Source organism: Notamacropus eugenii, chromosome 2 (genome assembly GCF_028372415.1).
Source record: "Notamacropus eugenii isolate mMacEug1 chromosome 2, mMacEug1.pri_v2, whole genome shotgun sequence".
Classification (NCBI taxonomy): Eukaryota; Metazoa; Chordata; class Mammalia; order Diprotodontia; family Macropodidae; genus Notamacropus; species Notamacropus eugenii.
In genome coordinates, this window is record NC_092873.1 from 312,518,868 (window position 1) to 312,542,247 (window position 23,380).

The 23,380-nt window shown below is 40.9% G+C and overlaps 3 protein-coding genes across 20 annotated transcripts in view; 2 read left to right on the forward strand and 1 right to left on the reverse strand.

Annotated features, from left to right (window-relative positions):
* NF1 (neurofibromin 1) overlaps positions 1-23,380 on the reverse strand; it is a 241,518-nt gene that overhangs the window by 52,525 nt on the left and 165,613 nt on the right. The window lies entirely within an intron of this gene.
* On the forward strand, positions 1,196-11,055 carry EVI2B (ecotropic viral integration site 2B). The gene is made up of 2 exons (XM_072645016.1): positions 1,196-1,412; positions 9,081-11,055. Exon 2 carries the CDS (start codon positions 9,122-9,124, stop codon positions 10,610-10,612), a length of 1,491 nt encoding a protein of 496 aa, XP_072501117.1. The 5' UTR covers positions 1,196-1,412; positions 9,081-9,121; the 3' UTR covers positions 10,613-11,055.
* Positions 18,624-20,768, forward strand: OMG (oligodendrocyte myelin glycoprotein). The gene has a single exon (XM_072645017.1). It carries the CDS (start codon positions 18,668-18,670, stop codon positions 20,048-20,050), a length of 1,383 nt encoding a protein of 460 aa, XP_072501118.1. The 5' UTR covers positions 18,624-18,667; the 3' UTR covers positions 20,051-20,768.

Consider the following 23,380-nt stretch of genomic DNA (forward strand, 5'->3'; position numbering starts at 1 on the left):
TGTAAAATGGGAAACAAATTCTGCTTTTGTTTTCAACCTCATTGTTTTGCTGTGAGGGGAAGCACTACGCAAACCAAATTTGTACGTGACCATTTTACTTCTGCTGGAGTTTTAACTCCAGACAAACTAAATTATAAAGTAATAAATCAGGAAAAATTTGGTATCTGAACTACCAAAATCTAGAGTTGTATTTTTTCACTCATCTCAAATATCCTAGAACTCGGATTCTTAATCTCTGTTGTGCCCTGGATACTTTGGGTAATCTAATGACACCTATGAACTCCTTTTCAGAATCATGTTTCTCAAATACATAAAATTATACCTAAAATTATAAAGGAAACCAATCATACTGAGAATGTCATTAGCAAAATATTTTTTAAAAGATAAACTGACAAAGCTTTGGCTTAAGGACTCCTGTCCTAGAAGTTCTAAACCATTCCTTATGAGTTCCTGGAAGCGAGCATATCGGTGATTTAGGACAACTTCTTTATATTACAGGTCTAGATTGAGGGCCAGAGACGTAACATGACTTGCCACACTTACACAGATCCTCAGTGGAAGAGCCAAGATTAGAATCCAGGTCCTCTGGGCACTTTGCATCATACCATCACTTCTTAAGTAATGACACCTAAGCATTAAGATTGGCTGAAATAAAGGAATCAGGACAATTTCTCATCACAAGTTTAACTAAAAGGTGCTATTTTTATATTCTGTATGTAGATCAAATATTCTTCATTAAAATGGAATGCCTCTACCAGCAAAGGTATTTACAATTAGTCATTTGTCATGAATGTTGATTAAAAAATCACCAGGAGTCATGCCTTTACTGACCTAATCTCTATTACTTCTTGGTAACTGGCACACTTGACGAGTAGACATATTTTTGTAACAACCTCATGTCTTCTATTTTCTAATATCACTAGATATTACTAGACTTCTGACCACTAGCTTTAACTGGTAGGTTTTTTAAAAAATAATGTTAATCACATCATTAATAAGAGAACAGTTTCATCTGGTGATCTCAGAGAAGCCTAATGACAAGAACATGCCATCAGGCTCCTTAGCAAAGGAGATGTGGGCACAGTCACAGGGCTGGCTCCCAACAGCCCCTGAAGGCATGTCGATTCACCAAGGTATCAATGTCTATTTGCCAGCAGATCCCCAGGGCTCACAAGACCTCAGGGAAGCAAGTGCCAGTGGGTGCTGAGTTCGATGCACATCCTTCCGGTGCAAACACAGCTAGTCATTCTTTCTGTTGCTCTCTACAGGGCCTGAAGCAATAATTGCTTCACTTCCTCCTCCTCAGGCCTCTCCACAGACCCCATCTTAAAGTGGGCTCAGTAACAGCTTCTGCTTTCTTGGCCAAACCACCGATATGCTCATTCCTTGTTGACAAGACAGGTACGGCAGAGGTAAGAAGCAATTTTCACGCGGGCATTCATCTTTGGGTTTATCTTTGTTTTATGCTGGTTTCCTATTAAAATGAAAAAACTGGTGTTCTTCACTGGCCTTGGGGAATGGCAAAATTGCTTTTATTAACTACACAGAAGGGCTGGGGAGGCTTTTAATGTGTTTATTATTGTGTTTATCACACTGGAAGCAAACAAAAGCAGCTGCAAAATCAGAAGTACTTTTAGCTGAAGTCCAAAATATCCATAACTTTAAGGAACTTTCCTAGTAAGACTTTATTTGAGTGGCAAGAGATAGATATTCACCTGCAATTTATTAATGAATTATCCCAGGTTTAAAATCATAAAAAAATTCCAAGTGGAGAAGAACCTGAATAAACTAGAAAACTGAGGGTAAGATCAATATGACCATATGCACTGAAAATAGACCCATGCATGGGGAATGACATTTTATTTCCTAAAAAGTTGAATCTTTGGTTTGAGATATTTCAGAATCTTAAAAGTCACTGACTACTGTTATTTAAACATTAACAGAGTCCACAACCAGGAAATGAGAACATTCATATTCTTTTCATTTAGGTTTTGAAAAGATTTCAAAAGAAACAAATCTAAGTACCAAATTATCAATGAATTATTCATCATTGTCTTTTCTTGCCAAAACTGAATTTTGTAGCTTACACTGTGGCAATTAGGTACAAATGTAACTTAAGAAGAGAAAGGGCAAATGTGCTAAGTTCCTCCTCAAAGGCATCACTGAACCCCAAACAGTAGCCAGGAGCAGGGCTTCTCACTTCCCTGGATGCCTCCCTCCAAAACCTCACAGAATCATGGCATTGGAGCTGGAATAAACCTGAGACACTGCACAATCTTGGGCAACTTTCCTTATCCCTAAATTGAGGGGAAAGGATAGGGCAAGCCAGTGCTCTCTAAATCTGATAATTATTTAGAGGCATACCAGTTACCAAAATAGTTACCCAATGGCTCATTGCTCTCGTCCCTGGCAAATTTAGGCCTAGTGCATTTTAGCTTGTGGTTCTATTTACTGCCTACATTGATCAAATTAAATAATAAATTTTTGAGTTCCCCCAATCTATGAAGAAAGAAGATACAAAGAACCTGGCCTCTCAGAGTACTGAACAAAACAATCTTTGTAGCAAATCCTATTGCAGTGAACAACTGTTGACTTAATATTTAGGAAAAAGTAAACATTACCAAAATTTAGGCAATAAAGATGCCTTCTCTGAGGGAACTGGGCACTACAAAACATTCCTGTGTTTTTGTTTTTAATCTGAAAATGCTCTATAAATGTACTGTTTGTACAGACAGTAGGAATTATCAGAAATTAATTAAATCTACTTCATAAGGAAAAGGTAATACTTCTATAATGTCTCCCCCTATAAAAATGTTCCTATATTGTCTCTCTAAAAATTTTTTAAATTCTAATTTAATTTTTAAAAACTAACTTAATTCTGAACTTATCCACCAAATAAAATGAGTATTTCCATATATGTAGTCAAATAGAAGACTGCACCTAAAGCTGGAAATCCCTAATATATCCAAATTTGCTTTTAAAGTTCTAACATTCAAAATTCTTTTATACCTCCTCCTTTTAAGATGTTAATTCAAAAGCATGAAAGTCTTACTTCCCCAGAGTGGTTTCCCTATTCTTAGATTCTTTAAACATGCCATCCCTGAATTTAGGCAGTGTTTAAGGATGCATTCATTCTATTTTTCAAAATTATTTCTAGTTTGATTCTACCTGGATGGAATGGGAAGCAAATGCTAAACAAAGTTTCATTGTTTTTTTAAATAAAAATCTATGCTTTACAGAATGTCCAGCCTGAATAAATTGATAAAGTAGAAAAGTTATGATGGCTCATGTCCGTCACCCTATGTCCCAAGGAGGTATTCTCATGGAACTGAAACTCCAGAAAACCAAAAGCAAACTTCTCTCACCTTTAACACAAAACCTACACTTAACCTCTCCCTCACCCCATCTCTACTTCTCTTCCAATCTCCAAAAGAAAATTCCAAATGTTTTCTCCATGTTTTACAATCGTATTTAAGAAGTACTTCTTAATGTCTACACCAAATACCTCACATGATTTTGCACATCACTGATTTGATATTGGACTTTCAACCTATTTAATAATAGCTGCAATAATAGATACCTTTACTGTGTGCCATGTGCTGTGCTAAGAGCTTTATAATTTTTTTATTCCATTCAATCCTCATTATTATACCCATTTCATATATAAGGAAACTGAGGCAAACAGAGGTTCAGTGACTTTCCCAAGGACATATAGCTAGTAAGTTAACTGAAGCTAGATTTGAACTCAGGTGTCTTCTTGACTCCAGGCTCAGTAATCTATTCCCTGTACCACCAGCTGCCTCTACCTACCCCAAGGCAACCTGAGTGACTATCCTCCAAATGGAGGATAATTTTGTTTCATAGTTGCTGTATCTTGACCACATGTTACAGATCATTTTAGTGTGCTGTTTTTTGTTTTTTTTTTGGGGGGGGGGGTAGTAGGGTAGGAGTGTTATGTTATGAAATATAACATGTTATGTTCTGTTATGAAAAATACACTGGTTCCCTGGAACTGTCACTTGGGAATCCCTGACCTCAGTTGCCTCTCCCCCCCAACAAGTGCTTCATCTTGGCCCAGGGTTCCCAGGTGCCTTCATATGAATCACCAACCTTAATTCCATCATGAGCCTATTATCTAAAGGCATGAGATGGAAGGTAATGGCAGATCTCTATGCCCAAAGAGCTTTCACTCTCGGGGTGGAGGCACAGTCAAGGCAATGCATATCCAAAATAAGCATAATTACAAGGCCCAACTTGGGATGGGGATAAAGGAGAGGAGTTCCATCTGAGCTGGGGGATTCATGGAAGGTGTCATGGAGGAAATGGCACCCAAGCTGACTTTTCCCCCAACTTTCTTTTATTTTAACTTCATCTCTCCTCAGGATCTTTCCCCATTTTACACATTTTCTCATTTATTTCAAAAATTCTCTTCTTCCTTTATTATGTTCTTTGTGCAGCACCTGGCACACAGTAGGTCCTTCATAAGCAGTTGTTGATGGATACCCCTTGTTCTTTTTCATCTACACTGCCCAGTAAACTGAACTGTTTTCTTCATTTCTTTTGAACCTGAGCTGTCTCCTCCTTCTTTCTTTCTGGCTCACTTAGTGCTGAGAGGCATCTTCCAGCTACTACAGCCCAGATAAAGAAAACGAGGCCCCGAAAGGTTATTTTACCCACATTCACAAAGCCAACGGGTTACCAGGAGAGCTACATGGGCAGCCAAGGGACTGGCGCTCTTCCCATACTCGCTCTCTACTGCTTTTCTCAATGTTTGTGGTTCTGTCTTCCATGAGAACAGTGAAGGCTGTTAGGAAACATCACATACGTTGCCCCCAAAGGTTCATATTGAAGCAGCTTGTCACAGGGAGAATGACACAGATTTCAGAGGTTCAAGGATTGCCCCTTATCGCCTGATTTATCCTGCACAGGATAATCATCAGGATTTTCACCAATGCCAGTGAAACAGTACTTGGGGGTTGGAAAGTCCACTGCAAAACAGAGAGTGGAAGAGGTGGGGAAAGGAAGTAGCCCAGGGCTTTGGATCAGAGCAGGTATACTCCTTAAATGGCAAGGGAAATAATCGCTTTCACAAAGCTGTGGTTATTTCTACTTTCCTGTTGACAAGAAAGGATGTGAACATAAAAGAAAGTCTCAGACATTGGAACAGAGTCCTTACAAGTTGTTCATTCGAACTCAGCCTTAAGTGCTTTCATTATGATAAATTTTCAGTTAACTGAAACAAGGAATACTGTGGTTAACTTTATTTTTAAGTAAAGCCACAAAATGGCAAATACTTGTGGCTCAAGATACTTTTAAAATTTCATGTGTGTATTTTCTGTTGATTCAACAATTGCCAGGAACATTTTCCAAGGAAGCCAACTTTTTATCATTCATGCTAACAGGGACAGCAGGGATAACCCAACATTTTGTTGATGATTATACTGGATGCCTTCTCTAGAATTTCTACCCAAATTGATCAAAGACATTCATCAAACATGAACAGGGCCCTGGGAGGAGGCTCAGAGCCAGACTGGCCACCTCATGACCCTTTACCCCTCAAGGCCTCAGTTTCCTCAATTATGAAATTAAAGGGTTGGACTAAAAGAGCTCCAAGATCCCTGCCACCACAGATGCAGGGTTCTACAACCCTCAAAGCTAACTTGGATTTTTACAAGCATGAGATATAGAACATGATTCTATAGAATTATAAACTAGAATGTGTGTGTGTGTGCGTGTGTGTGTGTGTGTGTAGGGAGGGAGGAGCGGGGGGGGGGGGAAGAGAGAGAGAGAGAGAGAGAGAGAGAGAGAGAGAGAGAGAGAGAGAGAGAGAGAGAACAGGAGAGAATGAACATAAACTACCTAAGGGCAGAGACAATTCCATTTCTGTCTTTGTATCCCCATTACCTCCCACAATGCCTGGAATATAGTGGCCACTCAATGAATACTTGCTAATGGGACAACAGGTGAGATGGGATAGAGTGCTGGACATGGAGTCAGGAAGACCTGAGTTCAAATCCAGTTTCAGATCATTACTACCCTAGGCAAGCCACTATTTTGCAAACCTTCTAATGCTATATAAATGTCCGCTATTATTATTATTGATAAGCAATGAGAGGGCCAAGAATAGTGGCCCAGACTGAAGAAAATGTTTACTGTGTGCCCACTAGGTGGGATATTAGATCCTAATTTGGGGAATGGAATGGAGGCGGGAAGGAAAGGACTAAGAAAATGATTCTTTGAATGCTGTAAGACAACCCTGCTTCTCAAGGAGCTCACAATCTAGTTGGGGTGGGGGTGGGGGGTGCCCCTTTCCTTCAATGTCCTAAGTCTGTCCATGACTAGTTCCCAAAGGAAATATAGTAATAATGATTGCTTCTGGAGCTCAAATGAAGAAAGAAGCACTTCAGGCTGGGGTGTTCTGGGAATGTCTTGAGGAAAACCACTGTCATCCTTCCCCATCTTTTCCATAGAGAGTGTGGGAAGGGGGCAGAGTAAAGAGCAGATCTAGGTTATGGTCAAGAGGGGGAGGTAAGCCCTATTAGTTAACAGTTCCTTAGGGAAGGCATCATGGGCCCTGGCTCTGGACTTGGGAGCTGGGTCAAGTCCCCAGCTGCTGAAGCTGTCTACCTGTGTTACTTTGGGGAAGTCACTAAACTTCTTAAGGACTCAATTTCCCCATTTGCAAAATGAAGGGGTGAGGTTCCTGCTGGCTCCATGTGGGAGATGGGTCTTGATGGACGGGACAGATAGAGAAGAAATTAGAAAGCCCTGAGCCAGGGATGAGCAGTTTGGATGGAGAAGCAAGAGTAATGAGAACAGTGGATGATCCAAGTGGGAAAGGGAAGTCAGGATGGTGGGAGCCCCTGGGCTTCAGTACTTGTGGCTTGGTGAAGCTGGAGTCACAGGAAGACGTGGCTTCAGATTATAGCTCCAGCAGTCCTTCCCCCTCCTCCAATACCTTTCACCTGTTGGTCCCCATTGATCTTATATGGCCCTGGTCATTTTTATCTGGTTTCCCTCACTAGAAGGCAAGTTCCTTGAGGCCAAGAGTCTTTCTTTTGGTTGCCAATGCTACTACTTGACTTGGCACAAAGTAAGTGCTTAATGAATCAATGTTGGATGACTGAGTGTTCACTGACTGCTCCTTACTCCCTGCCTCATGCCCAAAGCAGTCAAGGCTTTTCCTAAGGCCAGGCCCCTCACCTGTGAGATGAGGGTATTCAATCAGATATGCCCTGATGCCCTTTCTCCCTCTGAGTATGGCACAGCCTATGTGGGGAACACAGGATGAGGCCATTGCTACAGTCTAGACATAAAGCCTGTCAGAGTCCCTGAAGGAGGAAGAAGCCTAGGATGGGAATTAAGGAAAGAGCTGGGAGGGACACCACCCATCATGCTGTACATCCTCATTCTAGGCCAACTCCTCATTTTATGGAGGAAGTGCAGTGACATCTGCCCAAAGTCACGCAGGGAGAAAGACGAACCTTAATAGTAATAATACTTTTAAAAAAGCATTTTAAGGTTTGCCAAGTGCTTTTACACATAATCTGACTAGGGGCTAATCACTACCCTGTGAGGTAGGTACAATAGCTATTAGCAACCTCATTGTACAGATGAAGAAACTGAGGCAGGAGGTTAAATAACTTGCCCATGATCATACAATTAATAAATGTCAGAAATGGTATAACTGGAGTTGTTTTCCTAATTTACTCTATATTGGGCTACATGGAAAGATGCTGGTAGAATAGAAATAGGGAAGTCAGGAGAGGAAGTCAGTTTTGGGGAGAAAGAGGAGGTTTAAGTATTTTAAATGTGAGGTAACAGCAGTTACCTCAGTTATCGAAACAACAATGTTGAACAGGAAGCTGGAAATAAGGGATGGAAGCTCCAGAAGGCAGGCTATACATCAGTCAGTCGATAAATATTTATTAAGTACCTACTATGTGTCAGTCACTGAACTTAGTGCTGGTTACTGTGAAGAGTGAGACCTCGGTGTTATCCGCACAAGAGGCGGTATCTCCAAAGGGAGAGATGACAGGAAAAGAAGCCCCAAGGGAGTGGTATGCTCAGAGAAGGTAAAAACCAGGATGATGCAGCATTCCTGAAAAGTAAGAGAAGGTTTCCAAGCTGGTGTGATGGGGCACGAGGCGGAATTTGGGAAGGAGAGTCAGGCAGTCATGAAAGAATTTCCTCCTCTTTGATGGCCTTGACTGAAATAGAATCTTAGCTTTATTCTAAGACACTTCTAAAACAAAGCACGGCAATATTAAAATCAGAATTATCTATGCTTGGCTTCTTAAGAATTAAGCGTGAACTATAACCTTGATAAATTACAATGAGCACATTTGTTTTAATTTAAGCAGAAAGCCTAGAACGACTGCTAAATAAGTCTTCTAGGTAAATTGCTATCCAATAAAAGTCAAGTCAAGTCAAGGGCATTAGAGATGGGTTACCAGAATCAATGTTGCAGATTAGGGAAGTAGAGGCCATTGTATTTGGTGATGAGATGGATGGTCACCAGATGCTTCAGAGTACAGAGAGTACAAGTACAGGGTATATGGTGTACAAGTCTACAGAGTATAAGAACAGGTGACCCCATCACAAGTGCTTTAAGTGCACAGCAAGTGGGGACAACCATTGCACACTGAGACATTTGGCAGTGAAATAAGGGAGAGTAATAGGGCAGCTGGAATAAATGAGGAGCAGAGAGTTTACTTGTTTTACTTTAGAATGAGGGAAATTTATGCCAATCTTGATTAAGGAAAAGTCTTCTGCAATAGTTTTTAGTGTACTGCAAATGCTTTAAGGGTCTGTCTTGCACGTCCTTTTCACTGGTTTGAACTGCAATCCTTCTCTGTCTCTGTAAATCACTTTCATGTGGTTGAAAAATAGAACATTGCAAAGTCAACCTGGTCAACCTGACAATGATTCTGTCCATCCACTGGTCATCAATAAATGACATACAATCCTTCAGTGACATTTCATTGTATCACCTCTAGTTATAGATACAGTTAACAAAAGCTAGCTATAAACTCCCCCTCCCCAAATGATAGCTACTGACCCTTTGCTTTCTTTTACAGTGGAAAAAAAGAATCATCTTGTTATGGTTTAGACTTTTCAAATGGATCCCAAGCATTTCATCCTAATATTCTTCTGGGGCTACTCGACAAACACAATTCTAATAGAGACACAGGCAGACTCAACAGTCTCACCTGAGACTACTTCTTTTAAATCATCAATGTCAGATACATCAGCTAATTTTGGAAACGGAACAGAGAACCCTCTCAGTCAACTATCACCATTGATCAATACTCCTTCAGGACAACCACAACCACAACCATCACCCATCTTCAAGTCATCTGAACAACCACCGACTTCACCTGTCTCTGGATCTTCTGGGCAACTATCAGCATCAACTGCTCCCATTTCCTCTGGACAACCACCCTTATCATCCATCCCCAAGTCTTCTGGTCAAACACCAGCACCATCTGTCCCCAAGTCCTCCAGTCAACCAATAGCATTATTTGTCTTCAATTCCACTAGACAACCACCAGGATCATCTGTCCCCAGCTTCTCTAGGCAACCACTAGGATCACCCATCCCTAACTCCTCCAGTCAATCACCAGGATCACCATCTCTCAGCTACTCCAGTCAATCACCAGGATCACCATCCCTCAACTCCTCCATTCAATCACCAGCATCATCTGTCCCCAACTCCACCAGGCAAACACCTGTAACATCAGAAGGCAGCTCCTCCAAGAAACCACCAGCATCATTTGGCCCCAGCTCCACTAGGCAATCAGCATCAACAATTGTTACTCCAGGATTCAACGAAGGGTATCCCCTCCCGAAAGAACCTCAAAGTTATAGTGCCAATTCAATAGCTGCTATGTTAATTGGCACAATCCTAACTTCTATGATAGTAGTTATATTTATGATTGTACTCTGGAAATGCTTTAGAAAACCAATCCCCAATGACCAAAACTGGGCTGGTCGGTCTCCCTTTGCTGATGGAGAAACTCCTGATATGTGTATGGACTACAGCAGAGAAAATGAAAAATCCATAAAACGTTCATCAATTGTTTCACTTGAGATCTGGAAACCAAACAAAAGCATGCTCTTAGCAGATGATTTGGATGTTAAATTGTTCGACTCGAGTGAAACTCTTGAAGAATGTCCTAAGTCGGACTTGGAGAAAAGGAAAGACCAACCAAATGATACATCAGAGGAGAGTGCTGACAGACTGACAGTTGGCACTGTGATTTCTTTGTCAGAGGAGATGGAATTTGCTCCAGCTCCTCCTCTTCTTGATGTAGATGGGCCAGAAAATCAGAAGCCCGACTCATCTAACTTACTTGAAAATGATTTCTCTCATCTGCCACCTCCTCTGGACTGTCTTGACTCTGAGGACAGGCAGACAGTTCCTCCTCTCTCTGACTCTTCCCTGCTGCCCCCTCCTCCAGAAGCTCTCCTCAAAGACCCAGAGGAAGACAACTCAGAAGTTCATAATGCAGCTTCAACCACATTAGAGACTCAGTTTCCTATTCCTCTTGACTCTAGTCAACAAGCCTTGGATGAATCACTGCCACCACCACCTGCGGAATTATTGTAAAGAATCACAGCTTGCTGATGTGAAGACTTTTTAAAAAAAAGATTAGCTTTATTTTTTCCCTTTCAATGATGAGAAAAATGGTCCGCCATCCAACTTAGACTTCCATTCAATCTGCTCAAAACTCTCTTAAATTCATGTAAATATTAGAAAGTGCTTCCCCTGGAGAAGAAATACTTTTCCGAAACTTGAGTATCTGCTGAGTTTGGCACAATATCTAACTTCTAATTTTCAAAGCACAGAAAATATCTGCTTAATGTTTAAAGTTAACAGATAGCTCTCTGTTCAGGAGTTTTACGAGATAATTGTCATCTCTACAGTAATAAAAAAGGGTCTGTAACAAGGTGTTGTACTAAATTTCTTAAGAGTTATAATCTGCAAGATGGCATCATTTTCTAAGATGTTTATATTCATTTCTTCAATTTAATTAAAACATTTTAAAAGTAGTGTCTGTCTTCAGCGACTCAGCTATTTCAGAAATACCTAGTATTTCTCACATACACAGGGTATCTCTTGTTATGGAAGATTAATTCTGAAAGGATGAATGGAAATTTAATTTGTAAAAATCAATCTTATCTTCTTAATACTTAACACCAGAATTTCATAGATATGTCCCTATAGAGGGGAAAAAACCTAGCATCCCTCAAACTGAAAAAACATAAGATTTAGAAAATGCTCATAAGTCACACACTTTACAGAAAATCAACTTTCTAAGACACAACATATACTGAATCAAAAACAATGGTAAAAATGCAGTAAAATTCCACAACATATTCTCAATGTCTTCTCTCACTGGGAAAACAATTGGGTTCTTCTGACAAAACAAAGAATTCAAAGATACCAGCTCTCAAACTTTTCTACATACCCAGATCATCTGAACAAATTGTTAATACCTCTCAAAAAATCTGAGGTTGTAGTTATAAACTAAGTTATTTCCCAGGGACATCAACTGTCTCAACACATGACAAGAAGTAAGGGATTTCTTATGAGTATTCCTGGTTGGGTTTCTTCATCCTAAAGTTTCCAGGGCATGATTTTTATCATATCACAGGGCCACTTACTAGCTAGCCAAGGGGGGCTCCCATAAGCCACTGTGGACCTCTCCAAGTCTTCACCTGTAATGTGTACACAACACTTGTTCTCCTGGCCTCAGAGGGTGGGTGTGAAGAAAACATTTGGTAACCTTAAAAGCATTACAGAAATGGAAGTCATTAGTGTAAATATTGCCTCAACTCCATATTGGCTAGGTACTTCTTGTAAGATTCTACCAACTACAACCACGTGAACATCTCCAGGTTGATCAAAATGGAGTCTTAAGATTTTGTTTCATGTATAGAATGGTGGTAGCTAGGAAAGAATCATGAACAGACTCAAGTCCTATTTCCTATTACATCCCCTTGACAGATGATCAACAGACTACCCCAAGGTGGGCTGTGTTGTCTGCAGTACCTGTGATCATGAATTTTGTCTCAACTCCTGAATCAGAACAGTAGTCAGCTTATTAATGAAATGACACAAAGCTAACTAGTGTTAAGTCCTGAGGATGGAAAGCACTTTGCATCAATGACTCGGTTAAGACTTTTTTTTTTTTTTTAGGGAAATCTACTTTCATACAACTAGAAAGAACATCTCAAGTTTATTTCCACAAAATGGCCTTTACAACAACATCCCAAAAACACCTGCTGGTCTTGGTGGTCACTCTCTTCTAAGATTTCTTCTCCAAAATTTCACCAACAGCTATTTCCATGCTGGGAGTCTCTTAATCACCGTCATGTTATACAAATCATCGCTAATGTTAAATCTTGCCAAGCAACATTACTAAGAATGTCTCTGTCAGGTTTTACATCTATCCTACATCTTGTTCACACTTCAAATCCTTATACTGGGCCCTTGACCTGAATAATCATGGTAATCAATGGCATTGTACATAGGTTCTCTCACCTACATTAAAAATCTTTCATATTTTAGATCTCCATTACTAAAGCCAATTGACTTAACAGTAATAAAAGGCATTCATGATAAAGGGGAACTCAAGAGGGAACAGAGCTCTTAACCATTTGTCTCTGGGTCTATCTTAATGCTTAAGCTTTAGATATACTTCTTTTATACCTAAGCTGGTTAGGTTTTTGCATTTATGATTTCCCTTTTGCTTCTGCCATTTTCCTAATAACTTAGGACAGAAGAGGAGGACACACAATAATTGTGATATAAGTTCTGAGTTGGTGAAGGTAAGAGCTGATGTTGCCTTTTGAAAGATTTTGTCCACCTTTCTCCCTGACAGAACTGGATTTGTAGGAGGAAATTTTAAAAGGATTCATAGCCAAGAGGGGGAAAAAAGCTTTATCCCTGCTGCAGATTTTTTTTTTTTTTTGCCTTAGCACAACAGAGGTGCACATCAGCCAAAGTAGAAGTATTTGTTCAAATCAGCAGAAATAAATGCAGGAAGATAAAAGTAAGACAGGACATAAGAAAAGGCAGGCAGGATGAAAGCAAAACAGAGGAAACAAAATTAGAGATGCAAGATCCACAGTATAAAGTTTATTTTAGCAACATGGCAAAAAGGAGATGATTCAAGCACCATATGACTAGAAGATGAATCAACATGACTGCCAGCAGCAGACTGTTCCCAGGGCTCTAAATGAGATTCGAGCCATAGCATGGAGGACTGGAATCCCTTGGCCCAGGGAAAGCCACTGGAAGGCCAGAGAAGCTCAGGGATTTGTCCACTCACTGGCTGGGAATGCAGCAAGTATGTTAAGGTAAACCTTGTAGATTGCCACTAGGCCACATGCCTCCCCAGTGCAAAGCCACAGGAATGCCTGGCCCTTGGTGGGCCCCAAATGGATCTGCAACATGTGGGTGAGGCTGACCTGGACAGTCAAGACCAGCACTGTCAAAGGCAAATCTTAGCCATTCTCTGCCTCCACAACTTTCCTCAAGCTGCCCCCTCTATCCATTTACACAGTCCCCAGCCCAGCCCAGCCCCTCATCATTTCCTGATACCATGCCTCAATGATCTCTTCTGTAATCCATCCTCCCCATAGTTGTCAGGGGCCTTTCTAAAACACAGGTCTCACTGAGTCACTCCCCTGCCTAAGAAGCTGCAGTGGTTCCCCATTTCCTCTAGGATGGAACACAAACCCTACTGTCTAACCTTCAAAAGCCTTCACAAGCTGGTCTGAGCTGACATTTCCAACCTTAAGTCACCTTCCTCTTTGCTTCAGATTCCAATGGGCTGCCACAGGCCACCAGTCTATCCTCTCTGCCCCTCCCCCTCTGCCTCACTTCCACCTCTCAGCAACCCCAACTTCCTTCCCCTTTTAGCTCAGAGGCCACTTCCTCCAGGAGTCCTATCTTGGTCCTCCCCCTGCCTCCCAGCTGCCAGGACCCACCTTGTATTTACTTAGATAGGACAACTTCCTTTTTATTTCTGTATGTATCTCCATTGATGAACTCGATGCCTGGCATAGAGTCGCATTTAATAATGCTTGTTCACTAACTATACAAAGTGGCAATGCAGGGAAGGGGTACCAGGCTTTGGAACAAGGCAGGCAAATTCATTTGAAAGATTTGGAAACTTTGATTTCCTCTAATGGCTAGAAATCCAGCACAAGAAAAGAGAGGGTCAGATATGGTATTCTGACTTACTAACTGAAGCCATCTCAACCTCAGTTTCCTCACTAGTAAAAATCAAAGAACTAAATATTTAGCCCTAGAAGGAACCTTAGAGGCCTCAGTATATTTCTCCTTTTTCCCACCCAGAGAACCATCCTTTATTACAAAGAACTTAAAAAAAAAAGATGAAAAATGGCAAAGTTAGTTAATATCTCCAATAAGTCTGACATTAAAAGCAGCCTTCCACATCCATACACTGGAAGTTCTACAAACAATGGGGAGCTGGGAGTTGGGGGCAGGAGGATGCATTCTCCTCTCTTGACTTCGGGAAAAGTTCAGCAAGCACACTTGCCAATTCTTTCAATACCTGAGGTGGCTTCTCTTTGACAAGACTTACAAGGCAGCTGGCAAATACTGTCTTTCCTGTCTATGTTGGGTTCTTGTGTGCCATTCCTATATCTACACAAAGTCGAAGCCCAGAGCCTGAGCCCCGTTCAGTCTTCTTCAGGTTCTCCTTCCTTATTCTCTATGATCCTCCTTAATTAATTCTCTTTAATTCCTCTTTAATTCTTTTACTTGTCTTTTATCATCCTGTTTCAACCCAGAAGTAGAGTCTAAGCCATTACCTAGTTCTGAAGACTTTTCTCCAGCTAATTCTCCCCAACATTCGCCTCTCCAAGACAATCTCCAACTAACTTTACCAGGCCAAATCTCTCCATAACTTCCTTTTCTTTATTCATCAGGAGTCCCTCTCCCTTTCCCTGTTCTTCTTCTCCATATCCTTCTCCTGTGGAAGCCAGAAGTCAAATATCCAAGACATAAAGATAACTCATATACACACACACACAAACATATATGTGTGTACACACACACACACACACACACACACACACCCATGAGTCAGGAGATAGTCAAAGAATATGAAAAGTTTTCAAAAGAAGAATTATCAACCACCCATCATCATAGCTCATAGCTAACATTTATAAAGAACTTTAAAGTATGCAAAGCACTTTACATTAGCCAGTCAATAGTTAAAAAACATTTATTAAATGCCTTCTGTGTGCTGGGCACTGTACTAAACCCTGGGGATACAAAGAAAAGGGGTGCACCATCTTAACCAACTCTTTTACATAAGTACTTTTTTTCCCCCCACTTCTGAGAATCCTGTATCACCTTAAAGGAATCTAAGATGCCTTGGAACCATGATTAGAAGTAAATACGTTAAATATTGGAAGTCCCAGAATTCTTAGTGGAGTTTTAAACTGCACTAGCTTATAAGTGCACTAAGACTTTTGGGACACTTTCTAATAAGATCATAGTAAAAATGAGGTTCCTCCCAGGATCAATGACTTCTTAAAGAACCCCAGTTAAGAGTCAAAAGACTGGGTTTTTCATTTCAATCCTCTTTTGAGGGTGCCAGTCAATGAAAAATTTCTAATGTTACTGATTTTAAAAGGAATATCAGCACTTTACAGTAGTTGAATCAGGATAATTTACTTTTGAGAATAATACCCTGCATCATTTCTTATTTTGAATTGCATTAGTAATACAACTGATCTATTTGCTGCTAATGTTCAAAACAGTGGTTAACATAAAAAAGAACAGCAATGGTTTCCTCACCATCTCAGCCTATAGGAACACTACCCACATATATGAACTCCTCATGACTAATGGCTGTTTAATGGCATGACATCGTGGCAGTCCTGCAAATCTGAACTTAGAAGACCTGCTGGCTAACCTTGACATTACCAAACTCTATGAACTCATTTAACAGATAGCAGAAGAAGTGGCCTTAAAATAGATCTCATGATTTAGTATCTGTGGCAAATGGTATTCTGAAATATTCGACTTAACAAATTTAGTTTTCATCTGGAAACTTGACCAAAATGAAATCATAGTTTTTGGCTTTTAAGAAAAAAAAAAATCAAATCAAAAGACAGCATGTTATCACCTGGCCGGGATCCTGATCATAAAATCATGACTCAAATGTGCTACAGCAAGATGGGGAGGTATCCTCTGGGCTAAGGGTTGAGATGGGGAGCTGAATAGCCAGGTTACTTCATGAGCCACAACATGTGGTAGAGTCAAAGCTAAAACCTCCTCCTACTCTTCTTCTTTTCTTTCTCTCTCTCTCTAAATCACTTCCTAAGTAACTAAATGTGAAATACATTGAAGAAACCAAACATATATTTGCTTTATTTTCCATGAAAATGAGGCAAAGCAGTATCTACCATAAATACTGATGTAAGTAAAGGTTCACATTTTTACTACGTCCCAAAGGACATATATATTAATCAAAGGCAAATCAAGGTTCCCCTGCTTTCTACGTCCACTCTATCCCAGCTGTTGACATGGGATGGTAACACCTAAGGCCAGGAACAGCCTGGAGGCTCACTGAACTAGCTGCATCTTCTGCACTTATAAGCTGTAGGTACTGTTACTTCTCAAAGTCTGGTAACTCATACTAAGGGGCCAAGATAGTCACACAATATCAGGAAACAGCAGAAAGGGGCATTTGTCCTTACAAGTACTGACAAATCTTCTGTCTCTCTCCAGAAGACCTGCCCACCCAAAAGATAAATTCCTGTGAAGCCTTCCAGAGGACCCCAGATTTAGAGCCAGAAGGGCTCTCCGTGTCTGTCTAGTTCAATGGCTCCATTTTACAGATAAGGAGACTGAGGGTCAGAGAGAGCGAGGGACTTGTTCTATGCCATGCTGGAAGTGAGCAGCAGAGCCTGGGTTTGTATCCATGCTTTCTATCTCAAAGTTCAGTGCAATTCTCACAACACCACATCGCCTCCACTTAGCATGTTTGTTGGAGTGGATTTTACTTTGCTTTTTAAACTATGCTTATTAAGACAGAGGTGCCACCTGTGTTCTCAAACGTAGCTCAGCGTGTCGAGAAGCTACGAGCTGAGACAACTAATTATTTTCTTCTTGTCTGGCACAGACATATCTAAGTAGGTACACCCCCTGGAAGGGCAGATAAGAATTTAAGTGAGCACACAAATGTGGAAGACTAGAATGCTACAAGATCATATGAATGTGTGTGTGTGTGTGTGAGTGAGAGAGAGATATGCATGTGTGTACAGAGAGTGAGAGCTCTTATGCTGAATTAAAACAACACCTCTGAAGGAATTACAAGAATGTATAGATAAATGAATTTTCAATGATAAAATATCACATGAAGAGAAAACCAAAACTCGTCAATGAGGCAGATGTTAACGTCAAAGTAGCTTTCCAATTTAAACTCACAGAAGCATGAGCTGCTGAGGCTGCTTGTGAGAGAGATGCCATCACAGGGTCTACCTATCCCCAGGTAAGTTCCTATCTCAGATCTGGGAAGCATCCACCCTTGCAATCAATCGGAGTCAGCACCAGTGACAGCTCTGCAGTCCTCCAATGTAGTGCTGATCAGGTGTTCTCAGAGTCTGGCTCAGCTCACAGCGACACAATGCAGCTGAGCAGGCTGAGCAGGGGAGCACAAGCTCCAGCCTCCTGCACACAGCCTGTCCCTGTTCTCCAGAACACAGCGGGCGACCTTTGAGCTCCAGCCTCACAGAGAGATGATGTGCTGAGGTAGAAGATAACCCTATCTGTGGTAAGCTGATCTTTAAAGACAGGAAAACTGAATAGATGGAGATATATTTTTTGTTCCATTAGAGTAGAGGATATATTTCTTAGTAGCAAGTGCATGCACCAAAAAATTGCTGCAGTGACAGTTGAGAAATTTTGTTCTGATGTCCATTTATTTTGTAAAAAACAAACCAGTTTTCTGGTGAAAATCAACCCTAGAATAGACAGGAAAACAACATCGTGCAATGTAATGTGTGGGGGTCGGGAGGATTGTATTGGATCTAGGTTTTGAAATGCCTAAAATGTTTCATAATATGCAGACATGCCTTTTAACCTGACAAAGCTATATTCTATCATGGCTGATTTCTTAAAAATCTTAAAAAAATATTCTCTATCACACACACTTAAATATACATACTCAAATACACACACACACACACACACACACACACACACGGCTTCTACCTTACTGCAGAGATTTTAAAAACAGATCTATGACAGCCATTTTTTCCATCTGGATAAGAAAACATTACGAGAAAATAGTGTTTATTTGGACTCATAAGGCAGCGGATATTGGTAAGAGAATGCTTTTTTAGAACATGGGCTCAGAGAAGGCAGATAAGGCAGAAGGGTGGTAAAAGAAGGGGGGAAGGGTTGGGGAAGGGTTGCAGGAGGCAAAGAAGGAAAGAAAGTCTCCCTCTACCAGACAGCCCCAACAGCAGGATTAAGCATTTGGACTATAAATGAAGGGGAGCTTTGTTAGTTTAATCACTGGAACAATTATAAAAGGAGTAAACAACAAAGAGGTTTATTGATAATTTTGCCTAATGCTAAAGAGACCATTACAGATTCCTCCACTGCATTTGCATGCTGAAAGGCTATCATTTTGGTCTCTCTGTTTGTTTCCAGGCAAAGATGGAATATCAGATATTGAAAATGTCTCCCTGCCTGCTCGTCCTTCTGCTTCTCATCCCTGAGATTCTGTGTATCTGTCCCCACCAATGTACATGCTCAGAAAAGCACAGGCGTGTAGACTGTTCAGGCAGAAACTTGACTGTATTACCACCCGGACTCCAAGAGAATATTGTTCACTTAAACCTGTCTTCTAACTTCTTCACTGATCTTCACAACCAGCTAACTCAATACACCAACCTGAGGACCCTCGACGTGTCCAACAACATGCTGGAGCGCCTCCCTGAGCAGCTGCCCAGGTCACTCTGGGAAATGTATGCCACCAACAATGCCATCAAACTTCTTGACAAGTCTGACACTGCTTATCAGTGGAACCTTCAGCGCCTTGATGTTTCTAAGAATATGCTGGAAAGGGTTGTTCTCATCAAAAATACACTCAGTAGCCTCCAGTTTCTCAACCTCAGTAGTAACAAACTCTGGACAGTCCCCACTAACATGCCTTCCAACATAAAGACAGTGGACCTGTCTAACAATTCTCTCACCCAAATTCTTCCAGGGACATTAGTAAAGCTGATAAATCTCACGCATCTGTACCTACACAGCAACAAGTTCACGTATATTCCTGATCAAGCCTTTGACCAATTATCTCAGCTGCGAGTAATAACTCTGTACAACAATCGATGGGCTTGTGATGACAAACAAAACGTCACATATTTACTGAAATGGGTACTGGAAACCACAGCTCAGGTGATTGGGTTTCCATGTTCTAATCATACAACACCCTGGCAAAATTACACCGAACAATCTACCCTTTCTGCAATGACTTCGAGCATGTTCACTGTCACCAGCACACAGGCCACGGATGGCATTAGTTCCCTGAGTCTGGAAACCCAACACAAGGTGACCAAAATGCCCAAACAATATCGAACAAAGGAGTCCACGTTAAGTGCCACTCTGAGCAAAAGTGTAGTCCTTACAAGCACTGATAAACCTTTGGTTCTCTATCCAGAAGACCTGCCCACAGGAAAGACAAATTCCCATGAAGCAGCAGCTGCAACACTAACCATTCATATTCAAGATGCAACTGTCTTAAACGCCAGCTTCATGAGTTCTACAAAATCATCCACAACTCCGATGACCCTGAGCATCACTAGTGGTATGCCAAGCAGCCTCTCTGAAGTGGCTCAACAAAGCACAACTCTCACTTTAAGGAGAGAGGAGACAACCACCAATGCTCTTAATACTCGCTTACCTTCTGCAGCAAGTATCTGGAAAGCATATGTGTCGCATGTCTTAATGACCAATGTCATTGGAATAACGGTCATGCTGACTGGCTGAGAACTGGAATTTTCTGAAATTAATGGAAATATTCTTCTCTCTGATGTATATTTGGAAAAACATGCTCGTATCTAACCAGTGACTTAAATTATAGAAAACCTTCCAGAAGGCCAATCTTGAATTTCTGACTCTGATCTTAATGAAGTAACTTTTGTTCTAAATACAAGTGCACAAATAATGTCTTGGTACTTTGCTGCTATTTTACCGTCTTAACTGAGTAAAATCTAACCTGTTAAATTTTTTTTTAATGAAATGTTTATTTTGTATCTTAAGGCTTCATTTTCTTGCAAAAAATATAAAGCATCTGAACTTTAATATGTATTTTATGTATGTTTTCATCATTAAACATCTGGAAAAGAAATAAAAAAGTCTACACTAATGCGTGTGGGGTCTCTGCTCCCTAATCGTGTGGTTTTATGACCCAGATCACTAAGCTTACCTAACTATTTCATTGAGTCATTAGTACAGGTGTCTTGGGCAAAATTCAAAATGTTGCATGAAAAACCCAAGTGTTTAAGTGGCTTGCTTCTAATGGAGTGATGGACTGGCCTCCCTCTGAATGGCTGTCTTTATTTCATCTTCAAGCCACCACTGCTTCATACCCCAATAATGCCCTGCTTCTGAAGGACTCTCTGTTGCTTTACTGATGACCTAAAGGACAAAAGCCCTCATAAAAGCTAGGGAAGTTTAACGGCTTTGCTGTAAGGATCTGAGCGTACAGAAGTCAACTTGTATCAGAATCCTTTAAGTGAACAGGAAAATATTAGCATGCTGAAAGTGCAACAAATGTTAAATATTTAACAAGATCCACTGGCCAGGTGGCAAAAAATCTTGCATATCACATCAGGAATTGTTTTTTGTTAGAGAGAGAAGGAGCACTTTATTTAAGGATAAACAAATGAGAATCTGTCCAACGTGGACAGAATTAAAGTGAGAGCATTAGAGCATTATAACAGTCTCCAATGAGGTGACAAGGCTCATAGGCCACGCCTGACCACTAAACCAGATCTTTCAGAGAATTTCTCAGGAAGAAAAGGGCATGAATTAATTTATATGAATTTTTATTAAGTACAGATGATATGCAAAGCGTTGTTTAGGAACTCTGGGGCTGCTTAAGATAAATAATAGCCCTCAAAGCATTTATAATCTAACCTAATAATGTAAAAATAATGTTGTGAACACAGAGCCTAACAGTAAGGAGGAGAAGCACCTTAGGTCCCTTTCTGGCACCTACTGGCTGAGAGACCCTGGGTAAATCACTTAATCTCTTGGTGTCTTACGCAACCTCTTGTACTTTAAGTGACAGATCAGTTTGGCTGAGGGTAATTACCTCTCACTAATGAAATCAGAAGTCTATCTCCTCACTCTACCCACAAAAAGAAAAGCTGGAAGGAAGGACGGGAAGAACGAAAAAAGAGAAAAAGAAGAGAAAAAAAGGGATGGCTTTCAAGAGTTACTAAATGTAAGGCAGATTACAAAGTCAATTTTTAGAGGCCTATTCATAGGAAGGTTTAAGTCCATTACAAGTGAGCCCTCTGGTTTAGGTGCATTCCAGGTTCCCAATCTATAAAATGGGGTGGGGGGTGGGCTGGGGCTGTGCCAGTTAACTGCTGAGGTCCGTTCTGACTAATCTAGGATCCTACTAAGAGGTAGCAATTTAAAGTCTTGAATTCAAGCAAAAAATCCTAAGCTGAAAACAAGTATTTCATTTAATACAGATGCTCGTGGAGAGACAGAAAATGACAGGATATTTGTAAATGCAGGATCTGTCATCAGCCCAAGAATAATTTCATGATCTTTGATTAGGAGTAGGCACAGAGTTTGTCACCAAAACAAATGCTGTATTGGAGTTCCATTTTAAATTTGTGGCTTTTACAATATAATTGCTAAGAGTGAGGCTAACACTGAGTAACTCTAAGGGAATTAAACTGTCCCATCTCTCCCTTTTGGGGCAAACCTCTTTTAAAAGGTCATCTACAAGAGATACCTCCACTTCTTTTCCTCACTCTCTTCTCCACTCTCGGAGTCTGGCATCTGAGCTCACCAATCAACTAAAGCTGTTTTCTCCAAAGTGACTAATGAACTCTGAATTGACAGGTCTAATGGCCTTTCCTAGGCCATCTTTCCTTTCTGACCTCTCTTCAACTTCTAACACTGACTCTTTTTTCCTCTCCTGGTTCCAATCCTACCTCTCTGTCCACTTCTCCATCATCTTTGCTAACTGTGGGTGTCCCCCCGGGCTCTGTCCAAGGCCCTCTTTTCTTCTCCCTCTATACTTTTTCACTTGGTGACTTCATCAGCTCCTGTGGATTCAATTCTCATCACCATACTAAACTCTCAAATCTACTTATGCAACCCTAACCTCTCAGCCATCCTCCAATATCTCATCTCCAACTGTCTTATTAGGCAATTCAAACAGGATGTCCTATAGCCATCTTGAACTGATTACTTTCCCCCTGCCCTCAACCTTCTTCTCTTCCTAACTTCCTGTTGAGGGAACCACCATCTTCCCAGTCCCTCAGACTAACATCCTAAGAGTCAGCCTCAACTCCTCTCCCTCTCACCCCCAAACACAAAATGCTGCCAAGTTCCACTGATTACACCTTTGCAATAAAACCTATTATATATGTCCCCTTCTCTCCTCTGACACTGCCTCCATGAGCCTAGTGTGCAGGCCTTCATCACCTTATGCCTCAACAACTCCAGGAGCCTGCTGCACGGTCTCCCTGACACACATCTCTCCTTATTCCTGTATATTTTTCATTCAACTGGCCAAATGATCTCTTCCAAGTGCAGGTTCAATCAAACGACCCCTCCACACATGCATCCCTCACATCAATAAATTCTAGTGTCTCCCTATTGTCTCTAGCAACAAACAGAAAATCTGTTTGGCATCCAAAGCCCTTCATGACCTGACCTCTGCACTGCTCAAGTCTTCTTACACCTTATCACATTCACAGACTCTCGGATTCAGTTCTATTGACTTCCCTGTTGTCTCTCACACAAAACCTCTCCTGACTTCAGGCATTTTCACCAGTCATCCTCCATTCAGGGAATTCTCTCTCTTTTCATCTCTACTTCCTGGCTTCATCAAGTCCCAGCTACAATCCCATCCTTTCCAAGAAGCCTTCCCTGATCCCCTTTCAAGCTAATGCCTTCCCTCTGTTGAGTATCTCCAATTTATCTGGGACATGCCTTATTTGTGTAGAGTTGTTTCCATGCTGCCTCTCCCACTAAACTTTGAGGGTCTGGAGATCAAAGACTATCTTTTGTCTTTCTTGGTATCCTCGGCACTGAGTACAGTATGGCATACACAAGGTGCTTACTAAA